This window comes from Lepidochelys olivacea (genome assembly GCF_965140295.1).
Source record: "Lepidochelys olivacea isolate rLepOli2 genome assembly, chromosome: 13".
NCBI classification, from domain to species: domain Eukaryota; kingdom Metazoa; phylum Chordata; order Testudines; family Cheloniidae; genus Lepidochelys; species Lepidochelys olivacea.
The window spans coordinates 15,631,801-15,650,495 of record NC_140423.1 but is presented as its reverse complement, the minus strand read 5'-3'; the positions used below and the strand labels follow the sequence as shown (position 1 = coordinate 15,650,495).

The 18,695-nt window shown below is 42.3% G+C and overlaps 1 protein-coding gene across 2 annotated transcripts in view; it reads right to left on the bottom strand.

Annotated features, from left to right (window-relative positions):
* Positions 1-18,695, bottom strand: part of NFATC2 (nuclear factor of activated T cells 2) — a 131,913-nt gene that overhangs the window by 48,973 nt on the left and 64,245 nt on the right. For both annotated transcript variants that reach the window (XM_084645481.1, XM_084645482.1), the window contains exon 6: positions 18,260-18,400. In XM_084645481.1, coding sequence (XP_084501607.1) covers positions 18,260-18,400 — 141 coding nt within the window. The remainder of the gene's footprint in view (positions 1-18,259; positions 18,401-18,695) is intronic.

Genomic DNA, 18,695 nt, shown 5'->3' with positions numbered 1-18,695 from the left:
TGCAATCAAACACAAATGCCTACACAACCATTGCAGTGCAAACTGGGACTGCAGATATGCGTAGGTTATGAAAATCTGGGGCTAGGTGTCAACATTTTCTCATTTATTGTCACCTTTAACACCCTCTCAGATACTTTTTCTTTGTTACTATACAGGAAGAAAATGCTCGATAATTTCCTTTTAGTACTGAACAGTTCAGTTCCTCCAAAGTGAGCCCGTTGTCTCTTCTATATATATTTATAGCATGTAATGGATTTCCAGAGTGCAGACAGCATAAGCAGGCTGTAATTAGAGTCTGCAAGCCTCTCACCCGATTTGCTGCTTAGCCCTAACATCCCAGAGGACCACTGTGTAAATTAATGGAGAGGATTCCAGAATTTTAATAATAAGCATTTATTTTGGCCACTGCTGTGGACTGTCACAGGTTACAGCTATGCTTCTGTTAACACATTTACTGCTGAAACCTATAGAGTCAGTTGAAATGAAAACACCTTTTTTGTGTGTGTGGCAGCTCTGGGTTTACTCCAGCAAAAACAAGGGCATCTCCTGGCTGAAAAGCAGCACTTACTGAAGGATTCCCTTTGTAGCTGGTCATCATGGTGAAAGGCCATCATATTAACTATTAAGGATTCCTCATAAATCAAAAATACCAAAGAGACAGTTATTGCAATTCCCTTGAATGTAAGAGGAGGAGGAGATCAACAGCAAAAAGTATCTTACAGTAAAATAGTTTAGAAATAAATCAATTAGGAGTTGACTGGGGATTTTTGTTCTGCTCAAGGAATTGAAGGATAGGGTTAAAGCAGTTGAAAAGCACAGCTGGAGGCAGACACCTTGCAATGGTGCTTACATTGATCTGGTGATGTACTTCACTTTTCACCTGCTGCAGCACATTGTCCCATACACCACTCTGCTAAAGCACCTCCTGCTGTCCTAGTCCTGGGTCTCCACCCAGCTCTGCCAAAGCACCTCAACTCTCAACATGCAAAACTTCCTTTTATTACATTCCTGCTTCTCCATATTACTGCCAGTGCCTCGAAGGCAGATACTTGCTGTTTCCGCCCTTGGCATCTTCAAACTACCACGTAAGTGGTACTGTGAGACATGGAAATTCACTACAGATTCCGTTTAATTAATTTTCATTTTTGACCTTTTCTTGCCTTCACATTTAAACCCAGGACTTCATGGATGACAAGCTGGGCACTCATTGTTCCAACCAGTACTTAAATTGATACCTTTGGAAAAGGTGAAGGTTAGAGGCTTGTTTGACACATAATGGAGTTTATGGACTGTTATGAGATTTTGCTGGTGTAGGTTAGGTACTGTAAGTTCTTGAACTTGGAGAGGAGTTAAGAATTCGGATAGAGCTGAATGTCAAATTAGCCAAGAAAATCCTATGTGTAAAACCAAAAGCTGACTGGTATATTTCTAGCTACAAGTCTGGGTGCTAGTCTTCCTCTCAGAACTGCATGGGTTAAACAGTTCCTTAACTAACCCTAAAAGCCAGCAGGCACATGCATATAACTTTGAGTCAACTAAACAATGCAGTATGACCGATCCCTAATAACAACTAAGGCAACTAAATGGGACTTTTGACACTATTCTTCCTCAATATAGAATATGATCATCATAGATTGTGTGCTGTAGCCCAGTGTTTATATAACAGAGTTACCTTGGCATAGAAGTACTACAGGCAGAGTTTTATCTGTCAGTAATGCATGAAACAAAGGCAACACAGGCCTCAGAGTCATATTCAATACTCAAGAGGCCTGTGAAGCATATGCAAACCACAACAACATTCAATTTGATTTAGTGACTGAGCCACTGAAACAGCATTGAAACCTAGTGAATCCACGCATAAAAATCAGATGTTGATTAGACTGAGTTCAAAGTCCATGGGGATTAAGAGTGGGAACGAGACTAACGCCAAGTAAACAAGGAATGTATTTATTTTGGGGTTATCATTCTAATGATGACGGATGCTTCTACATGGATCTATTTATGCCCACAGCCGTTAACATTTTCCTATCAAATCTGTCACCAGTGACAATTCCTGTTCTTTAAGCACTGAAACGCTGTTGAATATAAACATTTTGCAGCTCATGCACTGACCTTTATGCTTAAATATCATGTAGCGTGCTCCATCTGTCTTGCTGCTTTTCTTTTATAGTCATGAACACACAAACCCTAATTTTAGATGGTCAATATTTGCTTTTCCCTTAACCTCCATTGCTATGATCAGTGGAGCGAGCTTCTGGCAGAGAAGATGAGGCCATGCACTCATTAAAAAGAGCCCCACTTTACTCTATTTTTTTTCATAACAATAATAATAAAAAGAAACCTCTGAATTGTGCACACCCAGAAAGGTAACTAAAAATTGGAATAAAATGTGAAACAGAGACGGCTTCTCTTGGATTCACTGATGGGGCAATCTGGGACAGCCCTGAACACAGAATACTTTTCACACAGCTGCCAACACAATACATTTCACCACCATGAAATATGCATAAATGTGGGGGGGAGGGAAGGAGAGAGAGAGATTGAAAGAAAGTTTTAAAATGAACTATTAAAAAGATGTATCTTGTGTAGCTGTAGCCGAGTCTCTCTCTCTCTCTCTCTCTCTCTCTCTCTCTCTCTCTCTTTCTCTCTCTCTCACCAACAGAAGTTGGTCCAATAAAAGATATTACCTCACCCACCTTGTCCCTCTGTTGAAAAGGTGGAATTTTTACCAGGAAGGTCGATGCACTGAGAGATGCATGGGTTACTAATATCTATATTATAGTAAAATCTATAGGCCCCATCTGACATTGAGATGTTATAGCCTTTCTGTAGGCTTGGAAGGATTCGCTTTTTATCGGTAAATATCAATAAATGTTGATTTCACCATGCCCATGCGCACACGCACACACCAACCGACAAATAAAATATTTGAGAAAGCTCAATATTTTTACAGATAGGCAAAGTCAGAAAAATGCTGCTTGAGAAGGTATCAGACATGGATCAAAGGCTGTGTATTTTGACAGGACATGTTGACAATTTGTTTTTTAATGGTTGTAAATGTAACATTGACCCCCTTGATTGTCGTCAGCAAGGATCAACCTGGGACCTTTTGAGCTAAATGCATGAGGCTCTACTGCCTGAGCTAAAAGACTTGTGTCTCTTAGTCAACCTGTAGCAGGCTCATCAATCACTAGCTGGCCTAGCCACCACTAGAGGGAGACAGAGTGCCGCACCGAGCAGGCAGAAGTTACACAAAGTTTTAACTTAAAAAGAAAAGGAGTACTTGGGGCACCTTAGAGACTAACAAATTTATTTGAGCATAAGCTACAGCTCATAAGCTCATAAGCTTATGCTCAAATAAATTTGTTAGTCTCTAAGGTGCCACAAGTACTCCTTTTCTTTTTGCGGATACAGACTAACACGGCTGCTACTCTGAAAAGTTTTAACTTGTTGAGTCTCAATGTCTATTGTCATTAAATAATTATTTTCTGACCCCTCCGTCTAACCCACCCCACATAATTACCTGCAACTGTGAAAATTTAAATTAATAATTGAAAAAAGGCTTAAAAAATAACATCAATATTATCTATTGAAATTAGAAAAAAATAAAAATCTAATTCTCTCAAGCCTGTTTTTATAGCTGGATGCAAGTAGGTTTCTTCCCCACTGAGCAACATGCCCAATGTCAGAATTGGAGGAACTGCATAGTGTTTAGCTATCATAATCAGGCTCTCTCCATGAGTTAGATAGAAATAAATTTTCAAGTCGCCTCCTGCTTGCTAACAGAGAAAACTGGGCATCAGCCTGGCTGATAATTTACCCCCAACCATGTGTGTAGAACACTGCCCTCTGCTGGACAGACTCAAAACTTCCCCAACTGTATACTGAAGTAAGGAGGCCACAAAAGCTCAGCAACAAGCCTTCAGAATGGGTTCTTGCACTTCACTGAACAGCCTAACTGCCCTAGAAGAGGACTGGCATATTTTCCAAAGTCGCCTCTTATTATTGTGCACAGAGGTAACCAGAATGGGTTACCGAGCTTGACCTAAAATTTGGACCCAGAGCCACAGAAGGAAATTTAAAGTGGAGGCTGGTGGTGGAATATGCATTTCAAAACCGTTGGAATCTATTCAGTTCTACACTCTGTTAAAGGTTTGGTAGGCGTTTATTTCTGACCCTGTACACCAGTTTCTAAAAAAGGGGACATAATGCACTGTAGCTAAACACACTTTCATGATTTTTTCACCCCTTTATCATCATGTTTACTAAGTCTTCATAAGCACATGAGAGTGGCAATGAAGCCCCTGTGTGCCCTGTTACCTAAAATCAGAGGCTGATCTATCCCTGAAAGGACACCCACTTGAAAACGCATTGCCATTACTACCCAAGACATGGTAGATGAGACCAGCTCCAAGCCGGTTCATTGCCAGGGGTCCATGTGAGCAAAGAGTCTCTTGAATTCTGTGTGAGGATTTTATATACCTAATTCAGACTGCATAGCTGAAAGGCCAGCAGATCAACTAAAGACGGTAAATGTAGCTGGATTTAGACCTCTAAGCCATAGTAGCCTTGATAGCCGACTTCTCAGTTTTTACCCGTGTGGTTCCCTGTATTTGTTCATTTAATAGTTGTCCTAGTTGGCAAGTCTATAACCCTACAGTGCAGTGAAATGTTCAGGAAATAGCTGATTTTTGTACTGCTTCAGGGCAGTGAGCTTTAGCACTAAGCCCTGATGAGAGATCTGATTGTGTCAGCACTCTCTGTAGGAATGAATGAGTTGTTAGAAGAATGTAATTCTACCTTTCTAGCCCAAACCATGATCATACCAAAAGTCTTGCTTCAAACTTTGGGGGGAAATCAAAGTGTCAATCTGCATTAGGAAAACTTAGCATGATCCTCTGCAGGTCCCTTGTAGTTGTTTTTCTTAATTAGTCAACTAAGTTTTCTTGAACCAGTTACAGCCTTTGCACATTATTCACGATTCCTTATTCATTATTTTGGGATTGTTAACTAGCAAGAAAATGAGCTTTCTGCCTTAGCTGACTGAGCTGGCATGACTGATGGACTGAGACGTTCAGGAAATTCTCTTCACAGTTCTCACAAACTAAAGACTAACCGTATTATTCTGTGGATTCTGTAGCATCTGGTAGGTGATTTTCAATTGAAAATGTACATTGCCTTTTAAGGCTTACACCAATTATTTAAGGGACACTATGTTAACTTTTCATCACACAGTAAGCCCACGGCAACTCCTAAAGGAATTTAGCATGGCTGGTAGGACAGTTGCTTCATCACTAAACGCCTATATAGAATTGCCTCTGGACTTGGCTATTCACAGTGCTTCCAAAATGCATGAAGATTAATATGTCTCTGACTTTTTATGAGCAGGCGATAGGCTGCCCTCCACCCCACCCCAAGAAGAGCCTAGAAAATTTTTCAAGATGCCCTGAGAACAAAAACTTATCACAACTTTGCCAACTCCACTGTTCCAAAGGAAGAGACTCCACCTATGGAATGTTCAGATACATCCTGGGAGACACTGTTAGGGGATGGCATCTGATCTCAGCCAATGGCATTACTCTGAGTCACACCACTGAACTGTGAGGTCGGAATGTGACACTAGGCAGAGCTCCCCAGGAGCGTCCAGTTAGAGATAACTCTCAAAGTTAGAGTTACTGCACCTTGAACACATTTAGAGCTCACCCAAAAAGGGCCACTTAGTTCTTCCTAAGGGTCAAATGCTGTGGACCCTTTTGTTTTGTTTTTGGATCAAAACTCCCATTGCAGTTGTTTGTGGTAAGCTGAAGCCAGTGCTTTCATTTCACTGTGGACTTGAATTTGAGTCACCAGGGCCAAAGATACATGTCAGGGTCTGGGAGGTAAAAGGCCAGCGAATTAGTCATCCACCACTCAACCCCACCCCAAGTCTGACATTTGGTACAGTGAGAACAAGTCTTAGAGGAGCTGTCTATTGTTTAAGGAATTCGACTTGAGTTGCAATGAAACAAATACAGTAGTTGAGTAGTGAAACAGCAGGGGCAGATTGTAGTTCCAGAGCTGTTCCAAATAATTCCTTAGGCCAATTCATGGAAATATACTTAGGTTTTTTTTAATAAGAAATATATATCGGACACATATTTCTATATTTTATTAAACAAAAGCTCCACTCAAAATAAAACTACTGGGAACCTCCATATAATAAAATGAGTCACACCAGGATGCAATGACTAAGTGGGAGAATGGGGAATTCCACGACCCACGCCAGCTTTTTATATGATCAATTTGCTTTCAACAGGTGATGGGAGCTTCTCTCGCTGCCTTTTGTTTATTCCAAGAAATTTCATTGTTTTTTTTGTAAATGCTCTTTAAACAATTAAGTTTCAAAGCTGAATAATCAGGAACAGGCCTGCTTCCACCCAGAGCCCCCATAGTAAACAGTGAGCCAGGGAATCCAAGCCAGTAGTGGCTGCCTGTGTTAATAAGGATTTACCAGCTGTAAAATTCCAAAACCTTGTGTCATACGGGGAAACCTTCCAAAACACTGGATTCCACCCTGTCTTAGTGAGTCTCTCACAGCTATGGCAACTCAGCTTCGGCAGCCGCATTTTTAAAATATAAGTATATACTTGGTGAATGTATCCTTAGATTTTTCCCCCTGTTTTGCAGTGAGGTTTTTGGCGGTCCCCAGTTTAACATCTGACAACTTCCCCTTGGAGTGTGAGAATGCCACACCCAAGCGAAAGCATGCAGCTGGAACGGTTGGCAGTGCTTTTTCAGCAACTGTTAAACTGAGAAAAGCAGAACGTCCCATTTACCAACAAAACTTCCAGTCTGCTCAACAGAAAAAAGACAAACTTTAAGTTGCCATGAAGGCCGACATAATAAGCATGTGGCATGTTGATGGCTGATGCTCCTCTTCAGCCAAATGCTCAAGCACTGGAATTTATCAAGGCATCTTTGTCTTTCTTCACCCAAAGCACTGCCCTCTACAGTTCGTGCTGAAACCTGACCTCTTTTGGCAGCAAAACCTCCCAGCTGGGCTCTGGGCTCCACTCTCAATTCTGCAGACATTTTTCTTTGGTGGCGTGCAAGCCATAAGGAGAGGAGATTAACTTGTAAGGCAGTCGGTCACCTTTAACTAATATAAAAAGCAGGGGGGACTCCCCACACACAGAAGTATAATTTATTCCCCTGAACCATCCTGCTGCTCTGCAGGGGTATACTGGGAGAGGATGTGCATCCAGAAGCATCCGGCATTAAAAGATGGATTGCAGTCACAAAATGAGAGGACCAGAGAAAATCCTAGCAATCCAGTGCACCAAGAAAGGAGCAATACTAGCATTGTAGCACGTTTATTTCATATAGTCCCTGAGAAAAATCTTGTTGATCCATAATCAATTAAGTAATCCCATGTTCAAAGGTGACAAGCTCAGATCTATTGAGTCTGTTGCTTTTCCCAGAGTCTACAACTCCTTTTCTGGCCTCTTCTACTGAAAAACTGAATCAAATTCCTGTTGTTCCTGATGCTGAGTTCTGGGTTCAGTGAGTTATGAAAACAGAAAGTGGTGTGTGTGCATGGTGAGATTTTTATAAAATCAGAGAGTGGTATGTTAAACTATAATCTCTTTAAGTCATGTTCTATTGCTCTGGCTGCTCTCAAAATTTAAATTTTCCCATTTCAATTCCTTTGCATTTGAAATTTGCTGTCAGAATTTACTGGGACTTCCTTGGAATCCTGCAAGTTGTTCTCTAGGGTCAGAAAGTAAACCTTTCTGCGGGGAGAAATGGGAGTGCTTTATTGTGGATCCTTAATTTTCCAGGGTGTCATTAAATCCAACAGTACAGTTGTTGAAAATAGCCTGAAATTTTTGTATTTCCTTTGGATGTTTTTGAGGTGAACGGCATGATCATTAATAAACTGGGAGGATTATTAGAAGGTAGCTGTTCCCCTATTTCTCACCTACTTTAGACTTAGTACTATGAAAAAGAGAAGAAGAATATTGCTCTAGGGCAGAGAGTGTCTTCTTTATACTTGGGCACAATGGGGCCCTGACCTTGACTGGGGCTCCTAGGCACTACTGTAATATAAATAAATAACTGCATATTTGAATTATGGCCTGGAAATGCATGCAATTATCCCATTAAATTGGAACTGTGAAAGTAAAACTTTAGCACTGGGAGGGCATGTGCTTCTAGTGATTTGTGCCTGAATTTATGCATGTATATGACAATCAACGCAAGTGTGAGAGCATGTGTTTAAATTAAAGGTATGCTGGCAGGTATGGACTGCAGAATGCCTATGTGCACATTCTGGCAGGGCTCTGCACACCAGCAAAACTGTATGTCACTAAACAGCATGCCAGTCACAGCAAAGCACAGAAGGGCACTTCCAGAAGTGGCCCTAATTAGGGCCAGATTTTAAGAGCAACATCTGCAGCATTCATTTAGATTCAGTGGGATCTGGAGGTGCTTAACAGGATTTAGCCATTGATGTGCCCATGTGCAGCTAAAGCCCCACCAAAAAATTTGTCCCCGAGATGCAACTGTGTTTAGTTTCTGTCCTTGCATGGTTTCTGTACTCTCCCCCAGCTCCCCCTTTGCAACCTGGCATTATAGAGCTAAAAGACCTGATGCTCTGGGATGCTGAGGATCCTGAACTCCCATTAAAAAATGACAGAGTTTCAGAGTAGCAGCCGTGTTAGTGTGTATTCACAAAAAGAACAGGAGTACTCGTGGCACCTTAGAGACTAACAAATTTATTTGAGCATAAGCTTTCGTGAGCTACAGCTCACTTCATCGGATGTATTCAGTGGAAAAGCCTGATGAAGCATCCGATGAAGTGAGCTGTAGCTCACGAAAGCTTATGCTCAAATAAATGTGTTAGTCTCTAAGGTGCCACAAGTCCTCCTTTTCTTTTTATTAAAAATGAGGCTTTCCCCACTCCTCTGTATGCATTCAGTGCCTTTTCGGCCTGATTTTCAAAAGAACCAAGCACTTGCTGCTCCCACTGACTTCAATTGGAACTGAGGGTTCTCAGGACCAGTAGACGTCAGGCCCTAAGTGAAGAGAGAGTTAAGATTGAGCTTTTCTTATTTGATCAGCAAGTGTTCATTTTAACTACATTTTAAAGATATAGTGGCAATCCACACATTTCCTCAACTAGAGGGGGAGATTATAAAAGCCACAGTTTCCTTTAAACTATGGTAGACAGCAGTATATAATGTATTTCAGTAGGACTGACAACAAGCATCCAATTTATCTTCCTCTTTAGAGGAGAAATGCCAAACAATAGAAAGTGCCCCTACACTCACCTGCTTTGAATGATATGCTCCAGGAATATTTAAAGAGTTCAACCTTTGGCAGAAAAATTGATGTAAACTCTGTTTTTTTTACAATTGCAGTGATATGTTTCTGAGAACTGGCCGTACTTGCCCACTGTCAGAGTACTGATGTGTGTGGTGAAGGCTGTGCTGGTGTTAGAAATCAGCAACAGAAATAGTGCAAATGAACTCAGTTGTTTATTATTAGAGGGCAGCGCAGGATGGGTATTCAAAAAACTTGGCTTGCGTATTTGCATGTCTACCTATGTGTGCCGGCATAATTACTTTGTGCAAAGCAGGCAAATGGAGCACAGATGGTTTATTAGGCACATTTGAACATGCAATCACCCATTTTGTGTATGCAATCAGGGACTTGCTCACACAAAGTAGAAGCACATGTATATGTGCACAAGAGCAGTTACAGGAGCTGCTTTGACAGCTGTACCCAAACAATCTCTCTGACATATTGTGGATTTCCAGCCACCAGCTCAAGTTAAGCATGGCTAAAACGCAGCTCCGAACTTCCCCCCGAAACATTCCCTACTGCCTCCTTTCTCAATCACTAGGGACAACACCATCATCCTGCCTGTCAAATAGGCCTGTAACCTGAGCATCATCTTTAACTCAGACCTCTCTCTAGATCCTCGTATCTGGGCTATGTCTAAATCTTGCCAATTCTTTCTGCATAACATCTCTAAGACACGGCCATTCTTATCCATCCACACAGCTAAAACTCTCATCCGGGCTCTTTATCATCATGCATCTCAATTACAGAAATAGCCTTCTCTCTGGCCATTGACAAGTGCAAACCTGCCCTGCTCTTATCCACTCAGAATGCTGCTGCAAAGAGCATTTTCCTAGCCTATCACTTTGGTCAACACAAGTTGCCTGTATTCACTTTCAAGGCTCTTCATAGCCAAAACCCATCCTACCTGTCATCTGTCACTCATGACTGAGCTGTTGATGCCAGCCTCCATTGCCCACTTGTTACATTTTCAAACAAGCCCCTGTGTGCTGCCCCCTACACTTGGGAGAATCTTCCTGTGAACATCTGCACAGCTACCTCATTATCTACCTTCAAATCCTTCCTCAACACTCTCTTTTGCTTTGATCCCTACAAAAAACTGGACAACCATTAGACTGCTGGTGTGCAGAGAGCACAGCCTGTCATGCTGACCAATATTGTCTCACTGTTTCCCTGTGCTCCCCTATCTGCCTGTATCCATCTTTTGTCCCTTGTCTTATACTTAGCTTGTAAGCCCCTTGGGGAAGGGATCATCTTTTTGTTCTGTGTTTGCACAGTGTCTACTAAAGTTGGATCACAGTCCATGACTGGGGTGCTATGGCACTATAATAAATAAGAACAGAGCAATGAACAGATATGCTCCTTAACAGAGCAGGGACTTTGCTTTTGGATTCACTGTGAGGATGGTGTTGGGATCACTGAGACTGGGGTCTCAGTGAGGATGGTGATGGGGTCACTGAGACTGGATGTAAATCAGGATGAGAAATCTATTCACCTTTTGTAGCTACCAGGGAAACACAAACTGTTTTTGCCTAATTTGAAGCCTGCTCAGATATCATGGGTTGAAAAGTTCATCTCAAAACTTTAACAATATCAGGTTCCCATTCTGCGTAGGGCAGACTCTGGGAAAGGGAGCAGAGAGCAGTGGAGAAAATTTCTAGTGGACCAATTAATACGCTGGGCCAAATTCGGGATTCCTTACACTGGTGCAAGCAATCCTGGTGAAGACCATTTTATTATTCCCACTTGTAGGGCAGGTATATCGCCTGCAGTATATTTTGTACTTAAGCACGGACAATGGCAGGGAATTGCAGGAGATACTTTGTATCATTTTCTCCCCTGAGCCATTTTCCCAAAATGATCAGCCTGGATGGACACTAAAGGGCCAAAGCCTGTACTTGCTGAATTTCCAGCCCAACAGACAGTGCTTACAACATCAAAGCAAACAGTTATTTTTTTAGACTTAGTCGGTAGTTGACATAACACAGCATGACACTGTGATGATAAATTATACCTGTAACGCATGTTATGTCATGCAGTCTCTTGCATGACATAGTGAATGCTACTGAGACACCTTCAAAAATGAAGCCGCGGACTCTGTACAACTTCCCGCAGGTGGAACAAGAAGAGGGTTGGCAGTCAGGGAGTCGTGAGCTTTTGTCTTGGCTCTGCCACTTATTTTCTGTGTTGAGTTTGGCAAGTGCCTCAAGTTCCTCCATGTGTACAAAGAGATAATATCGACGGTGCAGTCGTAGATGACTCGTGCCTCCCTATACGGGGTGTGGGGGTGTTACACTAAAGGGGAGGACACGTGACTGCCCCACGCGTCTACCCTGCCCAGTGACACCCCCCCCACACACCCTGTGCTCAGCCCTGCGCCCAGCCCTGAGTCACCATGCTCGCCCCGCCCCATATTACCTGCAGGGGGAGGCTCTGACCATCTCGCCCTGCACCTCCCCCCAACACACATGTTCAGCCACTCTCCCTGGTAGCCATGGCGGTGACAGAGGCCAAGTGAGCTAGAAACATGCCGGGGGGACAGGGTGCCCCTACTCGCTTGGCCACTGTCCCCGGCAGCTAGGGCAGCAGTGGGCCGCTCCCCGCCTGGACCCAGCTGCCAGGGACAGGGGCCGAGCAAGCCGGAGCTCCTCCTCCCCCGCCCCACCCACAGCATGCTAGGCCCCTGTCCCTGGCAGCCGCGACTGGGCAACCACATGGAGCTCCTTTGAAGTCAGTCGGCCTCCATATAGAGCCAGGGGTTCATGTATATACACTGCTACCAGATTGGAGCCTTAGATACCATAGAGATGGGAACCTCAGAAATGTGAGATAGACAGACTCCAGAGGGAGAAAAAAATCAGGATTCTGCTGTCTGAATCTGGAGGGTTGAAGTTATTTTTCTTAAATGGACTTTAAGCATCAATGCATCAGAGACCTCAACAGCTGCACCAAGTTCAAAGGGCACAGAGGCAGCCACCTCCTCTCCCTACACTGTATAACTGAGTTAATGAAAGATTTATGGTGGATCTGCTCCAAAGACATACACTTTCCATCTGGGTTGTTCTTCCACCTCCCGCATTGTCCTACAGATGATTCATGATGTCTATGTGGCCACCATAAGAGTTTGGCAAAGGAAAACACCGTGCATATGTACGATTCTCCCAGAGGAATACGAAGCTTTTCTAACACTTGCAAAAAGCAGCAGTAACCAGCACACAAAATGGGAGTAAATACAATGCAACTGAAGGCATGTAATTTGCAAATTACTACATGGTAATTAAAACAAATCTAAAAGGGAAATTCCAGAACTTTTTTTTACATGGATTTTACTAGTAAGATCGAGACTCAACCAAAACATGGACAGCCTTGAATTTCTGGACCTTTGAAACCCTTCTCCGACATTGGAGCCCTCCTCTACCAAGGTCAAGATAAAAAGAATAATTTGGCCTCAGAAAATGAATTCTTGTCTGCAGAATCACTTGCTCCCTTATTAAATTTTATAGACTCAAGTATTATATTTACTTGAATTAGCACCAAGTAAGTGCAAATCTTAACCCACTTTCAGCCAGATTCTTAACTGATGTAAATCAGTGTAGCTCCATTAACTTCACTCAGCTATAATGACTTACACCAACTGAGGATCTGGCCCTTAGTTCTGAGATGCCTTCTTAATAAAAGCATGCAATGCAGTACATGGTTGGAGCTCAAGACTACAGTGCTTAACAGTAGCGCCCAGCCACTGAAGTTCACTTCCTGCTACCATTTCCTGTACCAGTCTTAAAACGACAGTCTTTTATATAGTGCTTGTTTGTGTTGTGGTCAGTACAACAGAACAAGCACCAGTTATTTTAACATTGCCAGCCAAATATATTTCAGCCTATCACCTAATGAGTTGCCCAGGGAAAAATCTATAATGCCCTCCTTGCTGTAATGAAATAGTTTGTACACAAAATCCAGTAACATTTACCATTGTTCCTTATGGATGCATGGAATATCGTATGTTAGTATCAAATATGGGTAGAGTTTCATTTCTCTAATGATGAATGTTGAGTTGTCTATAAAAGCCAAAGAAGAAATTGAAAGGTCATCTCAGGAATGGCAAATTTAGGGTTTCAGTTTAGAGAGTCAAGTTTAATTTATCATGAAACACTTTAATAGCACTTTAGCTCTATTTCTTATTGCACACCATGTCATACATCCTCAGTTCCCAGTTCAGTGGAGAGACTGGCCTTTTGACCCCACATCCAAACACACCCAGATTCTGGAGTGTTTGCAATTAAGATCAAAATTGTCAGATTGAGCAAATCTCAGATCCACAGCGAAAAAGGTTCATTAAAATTTCTTGCTGCATGGAGATGTGTGTGCTAGTCGATTCTAATCCTCACCCCCGCTGGTTCTGTCAGCTGGGTTGCTAGGGTGGCCTGAAACTTCACCTTTTAAGGATCACGTCATCGAAGCATGCTCTGAGCAGGTGTACACACTGTACAGCATTTAAACGCCCATACTTGCTAGTGCCCTGTTTACACTAGCGCTCCCACCCTTGCTAGCACTGATGGACCTGAAACGGGGACAGCCAATGTTGGAAATTTTTGAGACAATTTCCCCATGTGGACAAGCCCTATGAGTTCACAAAGTGAAACTCAGAGATAATCATACTTTCCCTGTGTGCTGGTGCAGCTTCCTTCCTTCACAAAGATATAATCCTTGCATAGGCTCACTAGGGCAGCTTCGCTATCTGAAAGCGGAAGCAACAATGACGGGGGCACCAGAAAGATGTACAACCCACCTACCATGGGTTTATTTTGGCTTTGTTTGCTTCTGAACAGCTTATCAGTGTTTCTTATAAGATAGCATGAAGATCAGAGTTGCAGCATGCAAGCTACTCCTTTAAAAAAAACTTCTTGGTGTTTCTCCAGCAGCTTGCACGCAAGGATCTCAAATACTGTTATAAACATTAATAAATTAGGTCTCACACCCTCACTCTGAGGCAGGGGATTGCATTATCCCTCTCGTTGTTTCCTGGTGCTCTCCTGTCTGTCTGTTTTGTCTCCACCTGTTGGCTCTTGTCTTAGGCCATGTCTACACTACCTACCGGATCAGCAGGTAGTGATCGATCTATCAGTAATCAGGGATTGATTTATCACATCTAGTGTAAACACGATAAATCGATCCACGATCGCTCTGCTGTCGACTCCGGAACTCCACCACGGCGAGAGGCGGAAGCGGAGTCTACGGGGGAGTGGTGGCCGTCGATCCCGCGCCTCGAGGACGCAAAGTAAGTGTTTCTAAGTTGATCTAAGATACATTGACTTCAGCTATGCTATTCCCGTAGCTGAAGTTGCGTATCTTAGATTGATCCCCCCCCTCCCCCACAGTGTAGTACAGGCCTTAGACTTAGACTATCTTGGGGGCAGGGACTATCCTTTTGTTTTATGTTTGTACAGCACCTAGCACAATAGGGTCCCGGTCCATGACTGGGGCTTGTAGGTTCTCCAGTAATGAATGTAATTATTAATACTACTAATAATCCCCATTTTATAGATAAGGAAACTGAAGTACAGAGGCCCCGATTATCAGAGGTGCTGAGCACCTGCAGCTCCCACTGGTTTCAAATAGCTGGGAACAGAACCATCTTTCACCTTCAGTGCCTTAACCACAAGAGTCCTATCCTTCCTCTCTTCTTGGACTGATATTCCCTACATCCTGCTATTTGGAAGGTACCCCCCTGGCAAAAATTAAGGCATTTGCTGAAACAGATCAAAATTAATCTCAACATCATTTGCTTGGGGTTAGCTATGAAGATATGAGCTATATTTTTGCTCTGTTATCAAAAAGACTTCCTTTGCGCCGTCAGTTTGTAAAAATGGTGCTCTGGCTGTATTGGAAAGATTTTCAATCCCATCACATTCTGTTGTTTGGAAGACACCTAATGTTCCACTACCCACACACAGTCTCCATTAACTGTGTCTCATATTTTCTCTCTGGTAGTACGTCCATGCAATGCCACCCAGATAGCATTACATGGCGTTCCACAATCTGATGGATGGGGATCATTCCAGGTTGAAAACATCAATCTCAGACTGATTTTAGGTCTTTATTCTTCTTAGAGTAGATGCCCTTAGATTTCACGTGGTCAGAACTCTTGTTTATTTCACTTTCTAACATCCATTTTGGTCACAAATTTCTCTGGAAGTCCTATGGAAATAGCAGGAGGGATTTCAGATGCTGCTTCAAAATGGCATTGAGAGGAGCCATTGACCCTCTTTAGTCTCTGCAAAACAGCTAGCAGTGCTATGCTACCAAACATACTCTCATGCACCCCAACAATTCACTGACATTGACGGAACAATGGCAGCACAGCAGGGAAAGAATCAACACACAGGCCTAATCAGAAAAAAAGTGAACCAAGAAATTGCTCTGACTGACATTAAAAGTTCCAAGGAAGGATTGGTGGCCCACAGACCGCTTGTCTCTCCACTAAATAGCAACACACTTTCTGATGGTGTGTGGAGCAACTGAGGCTGACCGCACTTTTTATTTTAATTATGTCTATATTGGGCAATTACTGGCCCTAGCCTTCATTTCCCCCCCAAAAAAGACAATTATCATTAATCAGACATGTTGTATTAAAATTATACACTGCTCAAGAGACCCAAGCCCAATTACTCCTATGAGACCTTGGGAACATCACTTAATCGTTCCATGCCTCAGTTTACCTACCCATAAAATGGGAACAACACTATTTGCCTTATCTTCCGAGGGCATTTCAAAGCTCAGTTAAAAGGGACAGATTCCGCCTCTTTTGTTCAGGAGTCCCTTACTCCTCAACTAGTCCTACTGAAATCAACACGAGCACAAGTGGCAGAATCCGGCCCTCCACATTTGTAAAGTGCTTTGTGATCCTTGGATGAAAGGGGCTGTATTCTGTTAGACTTCATTATTATTATTCCTATGTAGTGCATTGTTTAAAATATAAAAGTCAAGTCTCTTGTAGGATAAGTTATACAAAACTAGACAACTTGTAAAAATAATATGGGTCCTTTTTCTGAGAACAAGAGAAAATGTAGTATAGGGCATGTACTGCTTAGAGAGTGGGCTAAGCTGCGTTCATGCATATGTAATCAGAACAGCAACAAGGCTCCTCTCTGGGAAAAGAGGTAACGAACAACAGCAGAATGCATTTGTTTGCATTCCGCCCCGGTAAATATGGTAGTCTGGATTTGTGCTACCTTGCTTAAAACCATTACCAGGGCTTCTCAAACTTCACTCCTTCTGACTACAAAAATTACTACACAACCCCAGGAGGGGGGACCGAAGCCTGAGCCCTTCCACTCTGGGGGAGGGGGCCAAAGCCCGACCCACAGTTTGAGAACCGCTGCATTAGACCATGCTGAACATATTTTCTGAGGTCAGGTATACTTTGATTCAGAAACCAAAGGGTTGCTGATTCTGATTTTGACATACCATTATGAACACACAGTCAGGAGAGGTCAGCAAAGATGGTAAAGTTGACTCGAGGAAAACTAAAAATCCCTGCACAACTATCATTATTTTCATTCTAGTAACACTGCGAGGTTTCGGTGGTAGGCACTGTAAAAACGTATAACAGGCTGTACGCTTGTAGAGGCAGGGACTCCCTAAGGGCTTGTCTATGCAGTGGGGTAATGCACATTACAGGGGTATGATTCCTACAGCGCACTAATGTGCAGCACATTAATTGGTCCATGTAGACCCCGCTGGAGCACACTAAACAGTTTCAAACAGTACTATATTAAAGTGCACTAGGGAACCTCTAGTGCACTCCAGCGGGGTCTATACGGACCAATCAATGTGCAATTCAGCTGACTTGGGCTCACAGGGCTCAGGCTGTGGGGCTAACAATTGCAGTGCAGACATTCAGGCTGGGGCCGCAGCACAGGCTCAGAGACCCTCCATCTTTGTGGGGTCTCAGAGCCTGGGCTCCAATCTGAGCCCAAACATCTACATTGCAATTTTATAGCGACTCAGCATGAACCTTGCAAGCTCGAGTCAGCTGACTCAGGCCAGCTGCAGCCATGCCGGGGGTCTTTTATCTATACAGACATACCCTCAGTGCCTTACAGAATCAGTCTCTTAGTCAAGAAAATGTATATCAATATGATACAAGTTTTGGATCAAGAACAATATCAAGTTAGTTGGATTATAAAAAGCATTGTGCAAAAGGGGAAATAATTTTTTGTGAAATTTCTCATGAAACTATTTTCCAATTCATTTCAGGACTTTTCACATGCCTGAAATTTCACTTTTCTATGGAGGAGCTATTTTCACATTGAAAATGTGGAAAATTATGATTTTGTTGTTGTTTTGCACTAAAAATTGTTCTCAAAAATTGTTCTCTCTAAGGAAAAGGTTGAAATTATAGGTATGCAATATATATGCAACAATATAGGAGATTAAAAGTAACTTTCTTTTGCATTTCAATATGAATACAAAAATCATCCTATTTTTACAAAAAAATACACGATTCATGTTTTTTTCAAGGAAGATGGACTCATTTTGTACTAGATTTGCAATAGAAAAAATTCAGTTTCAAATATATCTATGATAGTATTTAGCTTTTAAAAAATGAAATACAATTAGCATTAGAAAATTGCAACAATATACCTAAATGTCATCTTTGTACTCCTCTGGGCCCTGCATAACAAGGTGGCCTTGATTTACCATTTATTTATTGGAGCCTGAAAATTAAGGGCCTATCGCAGATATTTACGCCTACGAGTAACTTTACTTTATATGATTAGCTCCATGGAATGGCTTTACTCATGTGAACTTTAGTGGGATTACTCATATGAGTACAGATACTCATAATGTGTGACATATTTTTAAGACTAAGACTATACATTTCATCAGGGAAACACTGCAAAATCTGCCTTACCTGACGTCTTCTCAGTGAATACAACTTTAGACTCTGCTGTGAAATTCTGACCAGACAGGATCATCTGCTGTCCGCCGTAAACTAGGCAGCTCTCAATATCTTGTCTTTCAACCATTGGAAGCTCATGAGCAGATCTTTGGGCTGTGGACAAAATGCAGACATGAATGAAATCAAATATGGTTTACCAGGACTTTCCAGATCTTCACAGAACTATCCACGGATTGATCTTGTCATCGTTACCATCCTCTTGCTGCCAAAGGAGCTTCTCTAAGATGCTAAATTTAGGTTAAAAAGGAAAAATAAGCTTACTCAAGACCTTTTATTTGGAATCATTCAGGAGCTGGCTCCAAAGCTGTAGCTGTGCTGGCCTTACTCCTTGTCCTTGACAAAGGACAACTTGGATGAATGAGCTGGAGCGTGCCCATGTCTGTTTCCA